This window comes from Dermacentor albipictus, chromosome 10 (genome assembly GCF_038994185.2).
Source record: "Dermacentor albipictus isolate Rhodes 1998 colony chromosome 10, USDA_Dalb.pri_finalv2, whole genome shotgun sequence".
In the NCBI taxonomy this organism is placed as follows: Eukaryota; Metazoa; Arthropoda; class Arachnida; order Ixodida; family Ixodidae; genus Dermacentor; species Dermacentor albipictus.
Genome location: NC_091830.1, coordinates 52,487,087 through 52,501,395, shown reverse-complemented (window position 1 = coordinate 52,501,395; position 14,309 = coordinate 52,487,087). Strand labels below are relative to the sequence as shown.

The window sequence follows — 14,309 nt, the reverse complement described above, 5'->3', positions numbered from 1 at the left end:
GGCGCAAGTTGGAATCAGCTAGCCCAAGACAGGGGTAATTGGAGATCGCTGGGAGTGGCCATCGTCGTACGATGGACATCAAAATAGGCTGCTTCTGCTGACGATGATCTTCATAGAGACTATATGGCATGCGGTTTTCATGTGAAACTTTCATGCGTATACATCAGTTTTAATGCGTAAGCACATTTTCGCGAGCTCCCCAGCTCCGTCAGGCGAAAAGTCATGAGAAAGGTGTCGGGCTTTGTGTCTCCCCGAAAATGCGTAATTTGCTAAGACGTCTAATTGTTATAATAGCTTAAATGTAGATGATTAGTAACGTTATAAGCGACAAGAAATAATTTTAACCAGGAAAGGTAAACATGATCGGAGAGAATACCCATAGAGATACATAGCGCTTCATAGAATGTGCATGGGGAAGCGGTTATAATAAGGTTGGGCAAACTGAAATTTGGGATGGACCGAAAATTTGGAGGTGGGCCAACTTCAATTGTCATGTGGGCCAACTTAAATTTTTGGATAGGCAAACTTGACACTTCAGGGTGGGCAATCTAAAATATGGGGGTGCGCTAAATTGAAGTTTGGGGGTAAGGGGAGGGGGAATGAATGTGCAGCTAAACATTGAAAAGCTGCTCTCCCTGATTAAAATCTGGTTCTTGATATTTCATAGATAACTGAGCGACATATACCGGGCGTTCACCTACAGCTCTTCGATGCATTTTTATTGTGATAGCTATTTTATGGACACTCCAAGCGAATTTTTGCCGTTGCCTTGAGCTTCCGTACTTGAGACAAGCGAGAACATCGCAAGATAACAGTATATTTGAAAAGGACAGACGACGGCGCTTTTTCATCTGTAGAAGAATTGACATTTGGGCGAGTTGGTACTGGCTGAACATCTTGAAGGGGCCGCACAATATGACGAAAACAGAAGGCAGGAACACACAGGATAGCGCTGTCCTGTGTGTTCCTGCCGTCTGTCTTCGTTATATTGCGCTGCCTCTTCAAGATGTTCTTTCTCGCCTCCTGCCTTTCCCTCAACTCGTTCTCACTTGCTGTTATTTTGCGCTGTTTCTGCTGAAGTCATGAACCAATTAGCCCGAACGCAGTATTTCAGTGATTCGGCTGTTGTTGTCTTCTTCGCATCGGGGCAGAACAAACACATTTATTAATAAACTCAGTTTAGGCCACACTTCTCATCTTTCATGCGCACTGTTTGCGTATGCGTTTTACCGCGGCATACTTAAATACGCCATAACATTTCGCCAACGTTTTCATCTTGAGTTTTCCACAACGCTGCAATGGCAGGGCGTCTCATTGCATGCGAAAAGAAACTTCTTTTAGGACCAACTTATGTTTCCTCCACATTCTGGCGTTACTTAGAGCCTTTTCAATCCATTGTATGTGACTTGAGACCCGCACGTAAACTGGTGGTCTTCTTGTGGGGCATTGGTCTCTACCCATAGAAACAATTCCGAGTTGCAGTGTCCTTCCATCGTCGCCCCTGAGCGTTAGCGGTCCACCTGATTCCCCCTGTCGATGACAAGAAAAGACATCATTATTGTAGGTGCACAATATAAGAAAGAGTGTAAAACTGTTTTCCGGTACACTGAACTTTTACCGAAGGTTTTGCTTTTGTTGCACGATGAACAACAGCCATAACACCTTTAGGCGTACTTGCAACGTGAAGACGTATTGACGTATTATTTTTAGGCGTAACCGTTTCTTGTCGGAATTTTGCTAATGAAGTAATAAAAATGGTATTTAATATATCTGATTGACAGTCAAGGAAATAAAAGAAAATCCCACTGGAGGTTTAAGCAATATTCTTTTTTTTTCTTATACGCTGCCAAAAGCTTCTCCTTGTACACGGCATGTGGCTCTTCGCGTTTTCTAATTTAACATCATAATGACCAGCAATATGGCCGCAAATAACCTCAAGATTATTATTGGGCCAGCCAAGTCAGGTTATGTGAATAAGGCAGCAGGTTCCAAAAAACTGAGCGCCGAGTCTTAAGCTCGAGGAGATGCGAACCACGGACATTTGCGAATTTCAGGTCTAGCCATGTTCGCTTGCGCCATAGTGTTGATAAATTATTTGATTAGCATTGTTGACACTCATACTTCTGACAATAACTTTTTTTTGTATTTCTCGATGTAGAATATCTTCAGCAAGGCATCACAATTCATACAAGAAATCATCGGACCTCAAATGCTAAAATAACAATTGGCATTGCTGTACACCTCCACTTTACTGAAAAACTTGGGTACGTTAGCTTACCTAACCACTTTTATTACCTGGGTGACAATATCTTGCTGACCGCAAGCAGTCGATCAGTTGGTTGTTGTTCTTAAAACTAAATTACATTAATGTCAAGACGAAATCGAGGGTTCGACGGAAGCCCGTCTGGTCGGGATGAAGCATTGAAGAAATAAAACGAAGGACACCGACCAACATAGAAGTGCTAAAAATGAAAAAATCTAAAAGACGTTTCGGCTTCGCTACGGAAGCCTTGTTCACAGTGGTATGACGGAAGGTTCATGGAAGCTTATGTATGCTTTAGAACGTGACGTAAGCAGCGCGTGTATGACGGGGGGAGGGTTCCCTCATTTCGATTAAGCGGGTGACGTGTTTTTTTGTATCTCCAGTGATTCCAGATACAGACGCGATTTTTGGTTCCTTTCTTGGCCGATAATTCTCGAGCGATCCCAGTCGATATTGTGGCCCGTTGCATCCGAGTGCTCGGCAAGGGCATTCGACACTGTACGCTTCTTTTCGACATCTTTCTGATGCTGCCTCAGTCTCTGTTTGAAGTTGCCCGATTCACCGATGTAAGCGTAGTCGCAATCTGCGCAGGGTATCTTATAGACCACGCCGGGAAATGATTCTCTCGGAAGCCTGTCCTTACCGCCGACGAGCGCTTGCCTCAGCTTACTTACGGGCACGTGACGACCCGCCGTGGTTGCTCAGTGGCTATGGTGTTGGGCTGCTGAGCACGAGGCCGCGGGATCGAATCCCGGCCACGGCGGCCGCATTCCGATGGGGGCGAAATGCGAAAACACCCGTGTACTTAGATTTAGGTGCACGTTAAAGAACCCCAGGTGGTCGAAATTTCCGGAGTCCTCCACTACGGCGTGCCTCATAATCAGAAAGTGGTTTTGGCACGTAAAACCCCAAATATTATTATTATTATTACGGGCACGTGCGCCACCTCAACGTCATAACTGCATAGAACGCCAGACAGGGTTTCGCTTATCCCTGGAACGTAAGGTATGGCAGCACGCTTTCTTGGTCGGGGATTGGTCGGACGAGCTGGATTGGACAGACGGCGCTCCACAGCAGTCAAAAAGGATGTGGGGTAGCCGCTTGCCGAGAGATCACCTCGCACGTGGTCCAAGTCAGTGGATTGGCTTTCTGCTGTGGTGCAAATGCGGTTCGTACGGTTGAGCAGTGAGGCAGCAACCGGCCTTTTGTGAGCGTCTGGATGAACGGATTGAAAGTTCAGGTAGCGGCCAGTGTGTGTGTCCTTACGGTACACGCTGAACGAGAGCCGTCCATCGCGTCTGGTGACAAGTACATCTAAAAAGGGAGTCTACTGTTGACCTCTGTCTCCACTGTGAATTGGATGGCCTTTTCTTGTCTGTTTAGGTGCGCAGTGAACGAATCCAAAGCGCTGCGCCGAATCAGACAGAAACAGTCGTCCACATAGCGCAGAAAAACTTTTGGCCTAGGGCTGAAGGACGCGAGAGCACGCCTTTCCAAACATTCCATCGTAAGATTGGCAGTGGTAACAGAGACGGATGCACCCATTGCCGTACCGTGGACTTGCCTGTAGAAGACCTTGTCGAAACAGAAGTACGTGTTTCCAAGGCAAAAACAGAGGAGCCTCTTGAGGTCGGGAACGTCAATGGGCGACCTGTCTGGCAAGGACCTGTCAGATTAAAGAGCAGAGGTGCATGCTTCCACAGCCAAGTCAGTCGGAATTAAGGTAAACAGTGATACCACGTCAAACGAAACCATCACCTCGTCGTCGCCTAGAGACACGTCACGAACTTTTTCAATAAAGTCACAGGAGTTGCTCACGTGCGTGGAGCTCTTCCCGACGAGTGGAGCCAGAAGCTGGTGCACGTATGCGGACAATTTGTAGAGAGGGGAGCGAGTGTAGTCGACGATTGGACGTAGGGGGACGTTAGGGTTATGAACCTTTGGCGGGCCATAAAGTGCAGGTGCAGACCTGTTGTGACAGAGAAGCTTGAAATACAAAGACTTGCGCTCGGGAGCTACGAAGCGGAACACGTCAGCCAGGAGAGTCTGGAAGTCCCTCTGAACCTTCAAAGTGGGGTCCCGAGTGAGCCGGACGTAGGTGTCCTGGTCATCCTGGTCATCTCCAGGCGAACACTGAAATCGTGATCCTTCCCGCCGACAAGGAGAATGCAACAGTGCTAATTGACACGGCTGTCTACAAAAACAAGATGTTGGCTCTGCTTAATGACCAGGACACTTACGTCCGGCTCACTCGGGACCCGACCTTGAAGGTTCAGAGGGACTTCCAGACTCTCCTGGCTGACGTGTTCCGCTTCGTAGCTCCCGAGCGCAAGTCTTTGTATTTCAAGCTTCTCTGTCACAACAGGTCTGCACCTGCACTTTATGGCCCGCCAAAGGTTGATAAGCCTAACGTCCCCCTACGTCCAATCGTCGACTACACTCGCTCCCCTCTCTACAAATTGTCCGCATACCTGCACCAGCTTCTGGCTCCACTCGTCAGGAAGAGCTCCACGCACGTGAGCAACTCCTGTGACTTTATTGAAAAAGTTCGTGACGTGTCTCTAGGCGACTACGAGGTGATGGTTTCGTTCGACGTGGTATCACTGTTTACCTCAATTCCGACTGACTTGGCTGTGGAAGCATGCACCTCTGCTCTCGAATCTGACAGGACCTTGCCAGACAGGTCGCCCATTGACGTTCCCGACCCCAAGAGGCTCCTCTGTTTTTGCCTTGGAAACACGTACTTCTGTTTCGACAAGGTCTTCTACAGGCAAGTCCACGGTACGGCAATGGGTGCATCCGTCTCTGTTACCGCTGCCAATCTTACGATGGAATGTTTGGAAAGGCGTGCTCTCGCGTCCTTCAGCCCTAGGCCAAAAGTTTTTCTGCGCTATGTGGACGACTGTTTCTGTCTGATTCGGCGCAGCGCTTTGGGTTCGTTCACTGCGCACCTAAACAGTCAAGAAAAGGCCATCCAATTCACTCCCTTTTTTAGATGTACTTGTCACGAGACGCGATGGACGGCTCTCGTTCAGCGTGTACCGTAAGGACACACACACTGGTCGCTACCTGAACTTTCAATCCGTTATCCAGACGCTCACAAAAGGTCGGTTGCTGCCTCACTGCTCAACCGTATGAACCGCATTTGCACCACAGCAGAAAGCCGTTCCACTGACTTGGACCATGTGCGAGGTGATCTCTCGGCAAGCGGCTACCCCACATCCTTTTTGACTGCTGTGGAGCGCCGTCTGTTCAATCCAGCTCGTCCGACCAATCCCCGACCAAGAAAGCGTGCTGCCATGCCTTACGTTCCAGGGATAAGCGAAACCCTGTCTGGCGTTCTACGCATTTATGACGTTGAGGTGGCGCACGTGCCCGTATGTAAGCTGAGGCAAGCGCTCGTCGGTGGTAAGGACAGGCTTCCGAGAGAATCATTTCCCGGCGTGGTCTATAAGATACCCTGCGCAGATTGCGACTACGCTTACATCGGTGAATCGGGCAACTTCAAACAGAGACTGAGGCAGCATCAGAAAGATGTCGAAAAGAAGCGTACAGTGTCGAATGCCCTTGCCGAGCACACGGATGAACGGGCCACAATATCGACTGGGATCGCTCGAGAATTATCGGCCAAGAAAGAAACCAAAAATCGCGTCTGTATCTGGAATCACTGGAGATACAAGAAACACGTCACACGCTTAATCGAAATGAGGGAACCCTCCCCCCGTCATACACGCGCTGCTTACGTCACGTTCTAAAGCATACATAAGCTTCCATGAACCTTCCGTCATCCCACTGTGAACAAGGCTTCCGTAGCGAAGCCGAAACGTCTTTTAGATTTTTTTCATTTTTAGCACTTCTATGTTGGTCGGTGTCCTTCGTTTTATTTCTTTAATGTCAAGACGATGAACAAAACGTGAACAAGATGAAAGCAGCAGCCAATGTTTCGACAAGGGGTCTTCTCCTGTTCAAGGCAACAAATGCCGTCCTCGGGACATTATATATGTATGTATATATATACATATATACAGTCATATCATCAGAAGCCAAAAAACACTGACACCAAGGTCAACATAGGGGAAATTACTTGTGCTTAATAAATGAAATAAGGAAAGGATAAATTCATGGAAATTAAAGTGGATGAATAAAACAACTTGCCGCAGGTGGGAACCGAACCCACAGCCTTCGCATTTCGTTGTTTTTTTCATCCACATTTTTTCAATTAATTAAACTTTTTTTATTTCAGTTATTAAGCACAATTTCCCCTTTTGTCCTTGGTGGCAGGGTTTGTTGGCTTCTTATGATATGACTTATAAAATTCGGGCCCTCTGCTAACTCCCTTTCTTCTCGTTTACACACACACACACATATATATATAGTTCGTTTAAGAAGGGGAGCGGGCAAGGCGGATTGGCGAGGTAATGCCCGAGGGTGAGGAATTGAAAAGAAATGTGATGTACTACTGAACATAGGGGAAGCCATGAGAAATAGCGCCGTGGGTCATCCTGGCTGACCTGTCACTGACTATAGGTGCCTCTTTTCGTGGAAGGGGCCTGGACGAAGGGAGAGGATGGGTATCTGCTCAGCTGGAGGTCAGTGAACTGTCGTCTCTCTGAAAGAGACAATAAATGTAGTCGGAAAAGACCGTGCTCGTGAGAAAAAACCACTAAATATGCTAAGGAAAGAACGAAAGGGATGAATCAAAATAGGAGAGTCGGGAGATTAGAATATTATTGGAAACACAATCATAAAAAATGAAAAACATCAAAGAAAAAGAAGAAATTAAGCAAGCCAATCAAATATAACCAAGTGCTCTATAGTACGAAATTTAGCATAGCGAATGGATTTTAAAAACTGTCTTTGAAAGGGTAATGCAATAAAAGTATAACATTCCAAAATGGCCAAAGCTAAATAAAAACAATAGGTATATCTATGCTAAATTTAAGGGCACGTTTTGAGATTTAGCATAGCGAATTTATTTTAAATCTTCCTTAGAAACTTTCATGACTATTGGTTTTCATTGAATTTTCAACTTTTTAACTATTGTACTTTCAGTGCATGAACGTTTCGAAAGGAGCTTTACAATCATTTCGCTATGCGAAATTTCAAACTACAGGCAATAGCACATGGTTATTTTTCAGTGGGCTGCTTAGTGCTTTTTTATTCTTTTTTTATTATTTTTTGTCAATTATATTCCAACTTCCCCACCTCCTTTCTTTATTCATTCCCTTCTGTTTTTTTGTTAATATATCTTTTCATGAGAACCGTTATCTGCCGCTACAAATATTCTCTCTTTCAGACAGGTGATAGTTAACTCACCTCCAGTGGAGCACATAATTTCCCGCACACCCTGTCGTCCAGGCCCCTTCTACGAAAAAAAGAACCTACAGTGGCACGTGAACCTGCTGACACATGACACCACCTCACATTTCTTCACCCACGTTTGGTAGCATATAATTTTTCTTTTCAGTTCTGCACCCTCGCCGCTAACACACCCTCAGTCGCTACCTCGCCCACCCGCCTTACCCTATCTCCCTTTAGAAGAACACTACCTATACCTACTGTACCGAGGACAGCATACGTCGTCTTGAAGAAAGGCAAGTCCACTTGTGGCTCCTCCTTTAATCTTGTTCAAGTTTTGCTCTTTGCCTTTTATTTTAATCTCCCGCATTCCCCGAGTATTCTCTGGATTATTGTAGGGAATGTCACGAACCATATGCTAGGTTCATTCATATTTTTACATGCAATATTGACGCAGCTAGCAAATTTTCTGAGTGTGCTCTAGTTAGACCATTTTCTGATGAATGTGTAACTCCACAATTTGTCATCGGGCATGCAAGTAAATAAGGCAAGCATTTAATCAATTTGTTTTCTAATTTCAGTTATTTTTCAGCGCATTTGCGTTTCATTTGCTAATGTTTTTATTTACCAATACCTGTGCATATTTTCTTGTTTGATTTTATATTTTGCTGCTCCTGCTTAGGATTTCTTCGTAGCTGGCAGTACAGAGTAAGTAACCATACTGGGCATTGTTAATGCTGCTCCTTCAAGTTTTCTTGTTGAATTGTTCAGAGCCACTAATAATCTCGAAATCAACGAAAACACCCTTAGCCTGGACCAAACAGTGTTTTAAGCAACCTGGCTCCTTGATTATTTTTGGGAGAGGTAGGGGGAGGGAGTCAATGTATAACCGCTTATTCGGCCTATTCTTAATGCACCTAGGTAATTAAGGGGCTATATCCATCTGTAATGGACGCTGTACAACTTGTCGCATCCATTGATATCTTAAAGGGACACTAAAGTGAAAAGTGATTTCTTCTGCATCAGTAAATCGCCGTTCTGCAACACCAAAAACACCACTCTTACAACGATAAGACGTTTGGTAAGCCAGAAAAAGCGCAAGAACGAAATGCGGGTGGCGACGCCTACTTGAGTTCCCGCACCTGGGGGCTGTGACGTCTTGGATTTTGATGGCATCTTCTAGGGCCTACTAAGTATATATAGTGGTACAGATGGACTACATTGTGTTCTAAAGGAACCAAAAATCGAACATGCCGAGTTTCGGGAACCTTTATTCAGCCAACGCGGCCCAAATGCGAAAACAAACTTTGGAATCCCTGACGTCACGCTGACGTACCGGCGCTGGGGTTTCGGTGCGAAATTCAAATACTGATACTTGGACCTTCATTTTCTCATCTAATATTCAAACTATTTTCTTGAAATGACTGCCTGCAGGTTTCTCAGACAATGCTTTATTAGTTTAAACTGATTTATTGTTTCCCTTTAGTGTCCCTTTAAGCAGAGGTCACCGCTCCAATTGCCTGCTTACCTTACACGCTCCAGTGCCTATTGCGAAAGCGCAGATTGCAGGTCCAGGTTTGATCGGGAGACGCGTCTCAGGATTCTTTCCTCTTAGTCGATATTGGCACTGCTCATCTGTGAGGCCAATAACTTCTGCACGTCGAAGGCTCTTGCTGTGGTTTGACGCTAGGGAAAGAAATAAAAAAGAGGCAGAAGGAGATTCAACCTCCGGTTCCAGTCGATCAAGAAAAGAATGTCTTTCGGAACGAGTTAAAGTAAGGATGGGATGCATAAACCACGGAATTTATTCCGAGAGGACCACGGCGTCTCAAAGGACACCATCCGGGTCTTCGATTAGAGGCGCAGTGTCTCCACGACAGCGTCTCGAAACACTAGCTGTCGCAATTGAGGGAAGAATGCGGGAACACTCCCCTCACCAACGGTGCCAGATATATCTACAAGACCGGTGAGCATATCTAGACTGTACTACATTTATGACCAGACCACGAAAGAGGCTAACAGAGAAATTATGCTATTGAAACTATTAAGAACGCATCATTTCCTAAGATATAAGTTGAATGATTCAACAGCACATTGTCACGCCGTAGTCACACCATGCCAATGGCACAAACCCAAGTCACAAAACTGTTTATTAGGCGAACCTGAGCCCAGCAATACAGGTTGCACAATGATGGTGGCGAGCACACACATCCGACCTCGATATCTTATCTGCTTGTCAAGCGCATCGGCTGTTATAGGTGACTCCTCGAAGGTTCCATCGTGATCACTGATGCTTGCGTACCTTAATTTCAGAAAGTACACTACTAGCGTCGCGCATATAATGCGAATACAACAAGGTCCGGCAAGAACATAGACAAGAGATATTATGAACGGTAACATTGGAGTGAGTTCCAGATCAAGCATGCGTGTCTAGCACAGAGTGATAACTTTAGGTTGTTAGTGTTGTTAGGTTGTTAGTGTTAGTGGAAAACGTATAAACAAGTACAGTCAAGTGCAACAGTTTACAGACCATGGCATGTGCAAAAAATCGTTTCCTCTAACACACTCGTGCGACGTAAAATTGGATAAAGGCATGGCGCTCGTCAAGCAGGCGCACATGGACAGTATACTCTATTTCATCTTTTATGCCTAAGCACTGAAGAAAATGGAAATTTAGCGGCACTTCTGGTCTTTGAACTTTCGCACTCGACTGTACATGTGTCAGTAGCGCCAAAATACTCCAGATGCCGACACGAAAAAAGAAATTATGAAGAATTATTCGCGGTTCTTATCCAAAAGGGTGTTTAGCGTGCTGTAGGAGTCGGATATTTGTGGCACAGCGCTGTACCCCGCACCGTGGGTGGTTCTCCCCTTATCACAGCGTCTTACGCGGGTGCAAACCGGTACTTGGAGCACGATTTCTTCACGAACTGCTTGCCCGTGCTGGGATGAGATCACACAAGAGCGTATGCTTTTATGACCAGATGCCCAACGTCGATACGCAAGCATCTGAAAATGCTAGCCGTAAAGAAAGAAGAATGCGAGAAAGCTCTTTCCACCACCCGCACCGCTGCATAATTTTTAATGTTGCGTTAGACTGCACTACCTTCATTATCCGCCAATGAAAGCGGATCAACAGTCAAGAAGAGGCCGAGGAGTGCGGACGTTTTCATGTCGGCTCCGGCTTTCTCGAATGTTTACCAGATTTTTTGTGATTAGCTACCTAAACTTTTCACCAAACGATTCGTGAAGTTCTCCCAGCTCTGTGGACACCTCGTTTTCAGGTGGAAATTTCCATTTTCCTGGGAACCGTACCTTTTGACCACCCGCCACGTCGCCGCCGCGCTAACCCTAGCCCACTGGTCGTTAGGCCTCCGACTGCGCCGGCTGTGTCTCGGTGGCATGTCGCACCCAGGCGCGCGCCGTTTACATCTCCCACCAATGTGAGCCCGCACCTCTGTCTTGGCTTTGGATGTCCAGGTCGCCGGCCAGGATATTTCGCCGGAAGTGACCTCCCACTTTGGCTGGCTCACTGCGCGATCCCGCCGCTCAAGCCGCGGCACGTACCATTCGACCCCGACTGATAAATCATCTCAACCCCCAAGTCCCCGGTCCGGCTCTCGGTCGAGGCAACCATTAAAGCTCAAGTTTTGAAGGCGAGCTGCATGCGACCCCTTTCGACGGAAGATATCAAGATTGTTATCGGCCCCAAGTGCGCACTTCATATTGTGGGGATCGCACGTGCATCCCGATATCTCCGGAGCGGCCACGCGGTTATCACGCGATAATCACGTGCTCGCTCACGGAGGGTAGCGGGGAGAGGGCACCTTCGCCGCTCCCGCTGCTCTTCGCGCCTGGCCGCGACGCTGCAGCCAAGGCACCCCGTTCCCTCCTTTCCCTTTCTTGGAACCGGGGAGACTCCTCTCCGCCGCTCGGGGAGAAGCGCTATTCCCCCGATGCACGTTTGTCTCACGGTGGAAGAGCTTGCGAAAGGCCGCATCTCAAATCAGCCGCTGAGACCGCCGCACGCCGTCCCCCTGTTGCACCCGGCCTTTGTGTGCGACTCACCGCCCCAGGGCCCGAGCGCGGATCCACTTTGGGTGAGCTGAACTCTTATCAGCCTCTTTTGTGGTTCCCACATTGTGCGGTTTGTTTCACCCCAGACGTGCGGAATGCTCCGCCGCTGAGGTTTTGTGTTGTGTTGTATTTTTGTGTGTTGTGGCTGTTGCTGTCTGTTGGAACATTTGTACTCTAAGGTGAATAAACACGTTAGGTCGAGACTCACCCTGTCCCCACTGGCCTGAACCCACCATGGTCGCAACTCACTGCGAACCGCGGGTTAGGGATCACGGCTCTGACTGCTAGGGCTGCTGCGAAAGTGCTAGGGAGCGACTGCCGCTCCGCCGGCGCTGTGCGATCCAGAGAAGGGTCAGGTGCGCACGCACGAGCCTGAGTAATACCCCTATATTTGGCGCCCAACGTAGGGCCCCATATAGGGGTATTACTCAGGCTCGCGCTTGCGCACCTGACCCTTCTCTGGATCGCACAGCGCCGATGGAGCGGCAGTCGCTCGCTAGCACTTTCGCAGCAGCCCTAGCAGTCAGAGCTGTGACCCCTAACCCGCGGTTCTCAGTGAGTTGCGACCACGGTGGGTTCAGGCCAGTGGGGACAGGGTGAGTCTCGACCTAAGGTGTTTATTCACCTTAGAGTCCAGTGATTCCAACAGACAACAACAGCCACAACACACACAAATAGAACACAACACAAAACCTCAGCGGCGGAGCATTCCGCACGTCTGGGGTGAAACAAACCGCACAATGTGGGAACCACAAAAGAGGCTGATAAGAGTTCAGCTCACCCAAAGTGGATCCGCGCTCGGGCCCTGGGGCGGTGAGTCGCACACAAAGGCCGGGCGCAACAGGGGGACGGCGTGCGGCGGTCTCAGCGGCTGATTTGAGATGCGGCCTTTCGCAAGCTCTTCCACCGTGAGACAAACGTGCATCGGGGGAATATCGCTTCTCCCCGAGCGGCGGAGAGGAGTCTCCCCGGTTCCAAGAAAGCGAAAGGAGGGAACGGGGTGCCTTGGCTGCAGCGTCGCGGCCAGGCGCGACAAGCAGCGGGAGCGGCGAAGATGCCCTCTCCCCGCTACCCTCCGTGAGCGAGCACGTGATTATCGCGTGATAACCGCGTGGCCGCTCCGGAGATATCGGGATGCGCGTGCGATCCCCACAATATATAGCCAAGATCACCAGTCCCGTGGTGACCGCAGCCATTCCCCGAGCAGCCAAACTGACGGACGAAGAAAGCTTAGAAGGCACTGTCTGCCTGAATACGCAAAAAAAAGACTTCGTGGTGGTCAGCACACACCCGGACCATGCAGACCGGTACGCTCGCACCTGCTCTGTCCAAGTGAATGGCGTCACCCACGAGGTGAAGGCCTACAAAACCGCAGCTGAGCACACGACGAAGGGGGTCATCTTTGGTATCCCACTCAAGGAGACCCCCCAGTAGATCCACAACAAAACTGTCACAGTCCGAATCCCGACAGCCTTGGCAGCCAAGAAAGTGTATCGCCTCTACTACAAGAGTGATCATAGATTTTGACGGACTGGATGTACCTTATCAGGTCCGCTACGGCTCCACATTACTCCTATGTTCGCTATAATCGAAGCAAATTGACATTAGTTACCAATGTGGCCGCCTCGGACACAGCATGGACGTTTATCCCTACCCAAATGACAAGATATACCGGGGCTGCGGTGTCCGCAACGCACCCCCCCCCCCCACCCACCTCACCTGTAACCCTAAGTGCTCCCTCCCTTTGTGGTGGTCCCAATCTTACCGCGGACAAAAGCTGTGCCGCTCGTTATAAAATCCCGTACCTCACCTGCATGCGCAACTGGGAACGACGAGCAACCAGCCAAGCCTCCTATAATCAAGCCGGCCCCTCCACCCTCAGCACCAGAACCAGGCGGCGCTCCAGCAACCAGTCAAGGGGGAGCCCTCCACGCTACAGAACCCTATCTCGATGCAGGCAACAACGCTCAAGATCCCCGTCTGCATCGGCCTCGCGCATCACATCTACCAAAAACAACAGGGTGAGCTTCACAGAGGCCCTCAAGGGCAACTCGCGAGAGGGTCGTAACATCACCAACACACAAGCCACCTCCCCTCCTCTTTCACCCGATAACCCAGAAGTAGCTCAGCTCAAGGGTGAGAACGCCACCCTACGCGATCTCCTAACTAAACTCACACAGGAGGTTAGGCACCTCAAATAATCCCAAACACCAACACTTATCGCACAGAATGCCCCTGCCCTTAGGCAGGAGGCCCCAACGAATGCCGCACCCAAGAAGAGAGCCCTGCAAGATGGAGCCACGGGCCAGGTCCACTATGAAGTTAAAGACATGCTCATTTCACTTCAAACAACTGTTAGTACTTTCCAACATGCACTGGACTCAATCTAGCACACCTTCATTGTTATTGTCCAACGAGTGACTAACCTGGAAACTCATACTCTCACGCATCCTAGCCATGCCGCCCCCGTCTGCCACCCTTCCGGGACGCCCATGGCGACATCCACCATCTCCTATCATGGTTCACACTAATCAAGACACCGTCATTTGGCAATGAAACTGTCGAGGCTTTCACCGGAAACAACCAGTGCTCAATCAATACATACGCCAACGTACCCACCGCCCGGATGCTATCCCACTTCAAGAAACTAATAACGACCCCACCACGCTCC

The 14,309-nt window shown here is 48.6% G+C and overlaps 1 protein-coding gene across 1 annotated transcript in view; it reads right to left on the bottom strand.

Annotated features, from left to right (window-relative positions):
• Window positions 1-1,142: 1,142 nt before the first annotated feature.
• The window catches only part of LOC135907638 (chymotrypsinogen A-like), a 41,765-nt gene continuing 28,598 nt past the window's right edge, over window positions 1,143-14,309 (bottom strand). Inside the window, exons 7-8 of the mRNA XM_065439334.2 lie at window positions 9,090-9,247; window positions 1,143-1,530 (exon numbers count right to left, since the gene is read on the bottom strand). Of these exons, the coding sequence (XP_065295406.1) occupies window positions 1,312-1,530; window positions 9,090-9,247 (377 nt within the window). The 3' untranslated portion in view covers window positions 1,143-1,311. The remainder of the gene's footprint in view (window positions 1,531-9,089; window positions 9,248-14,309) is intronic.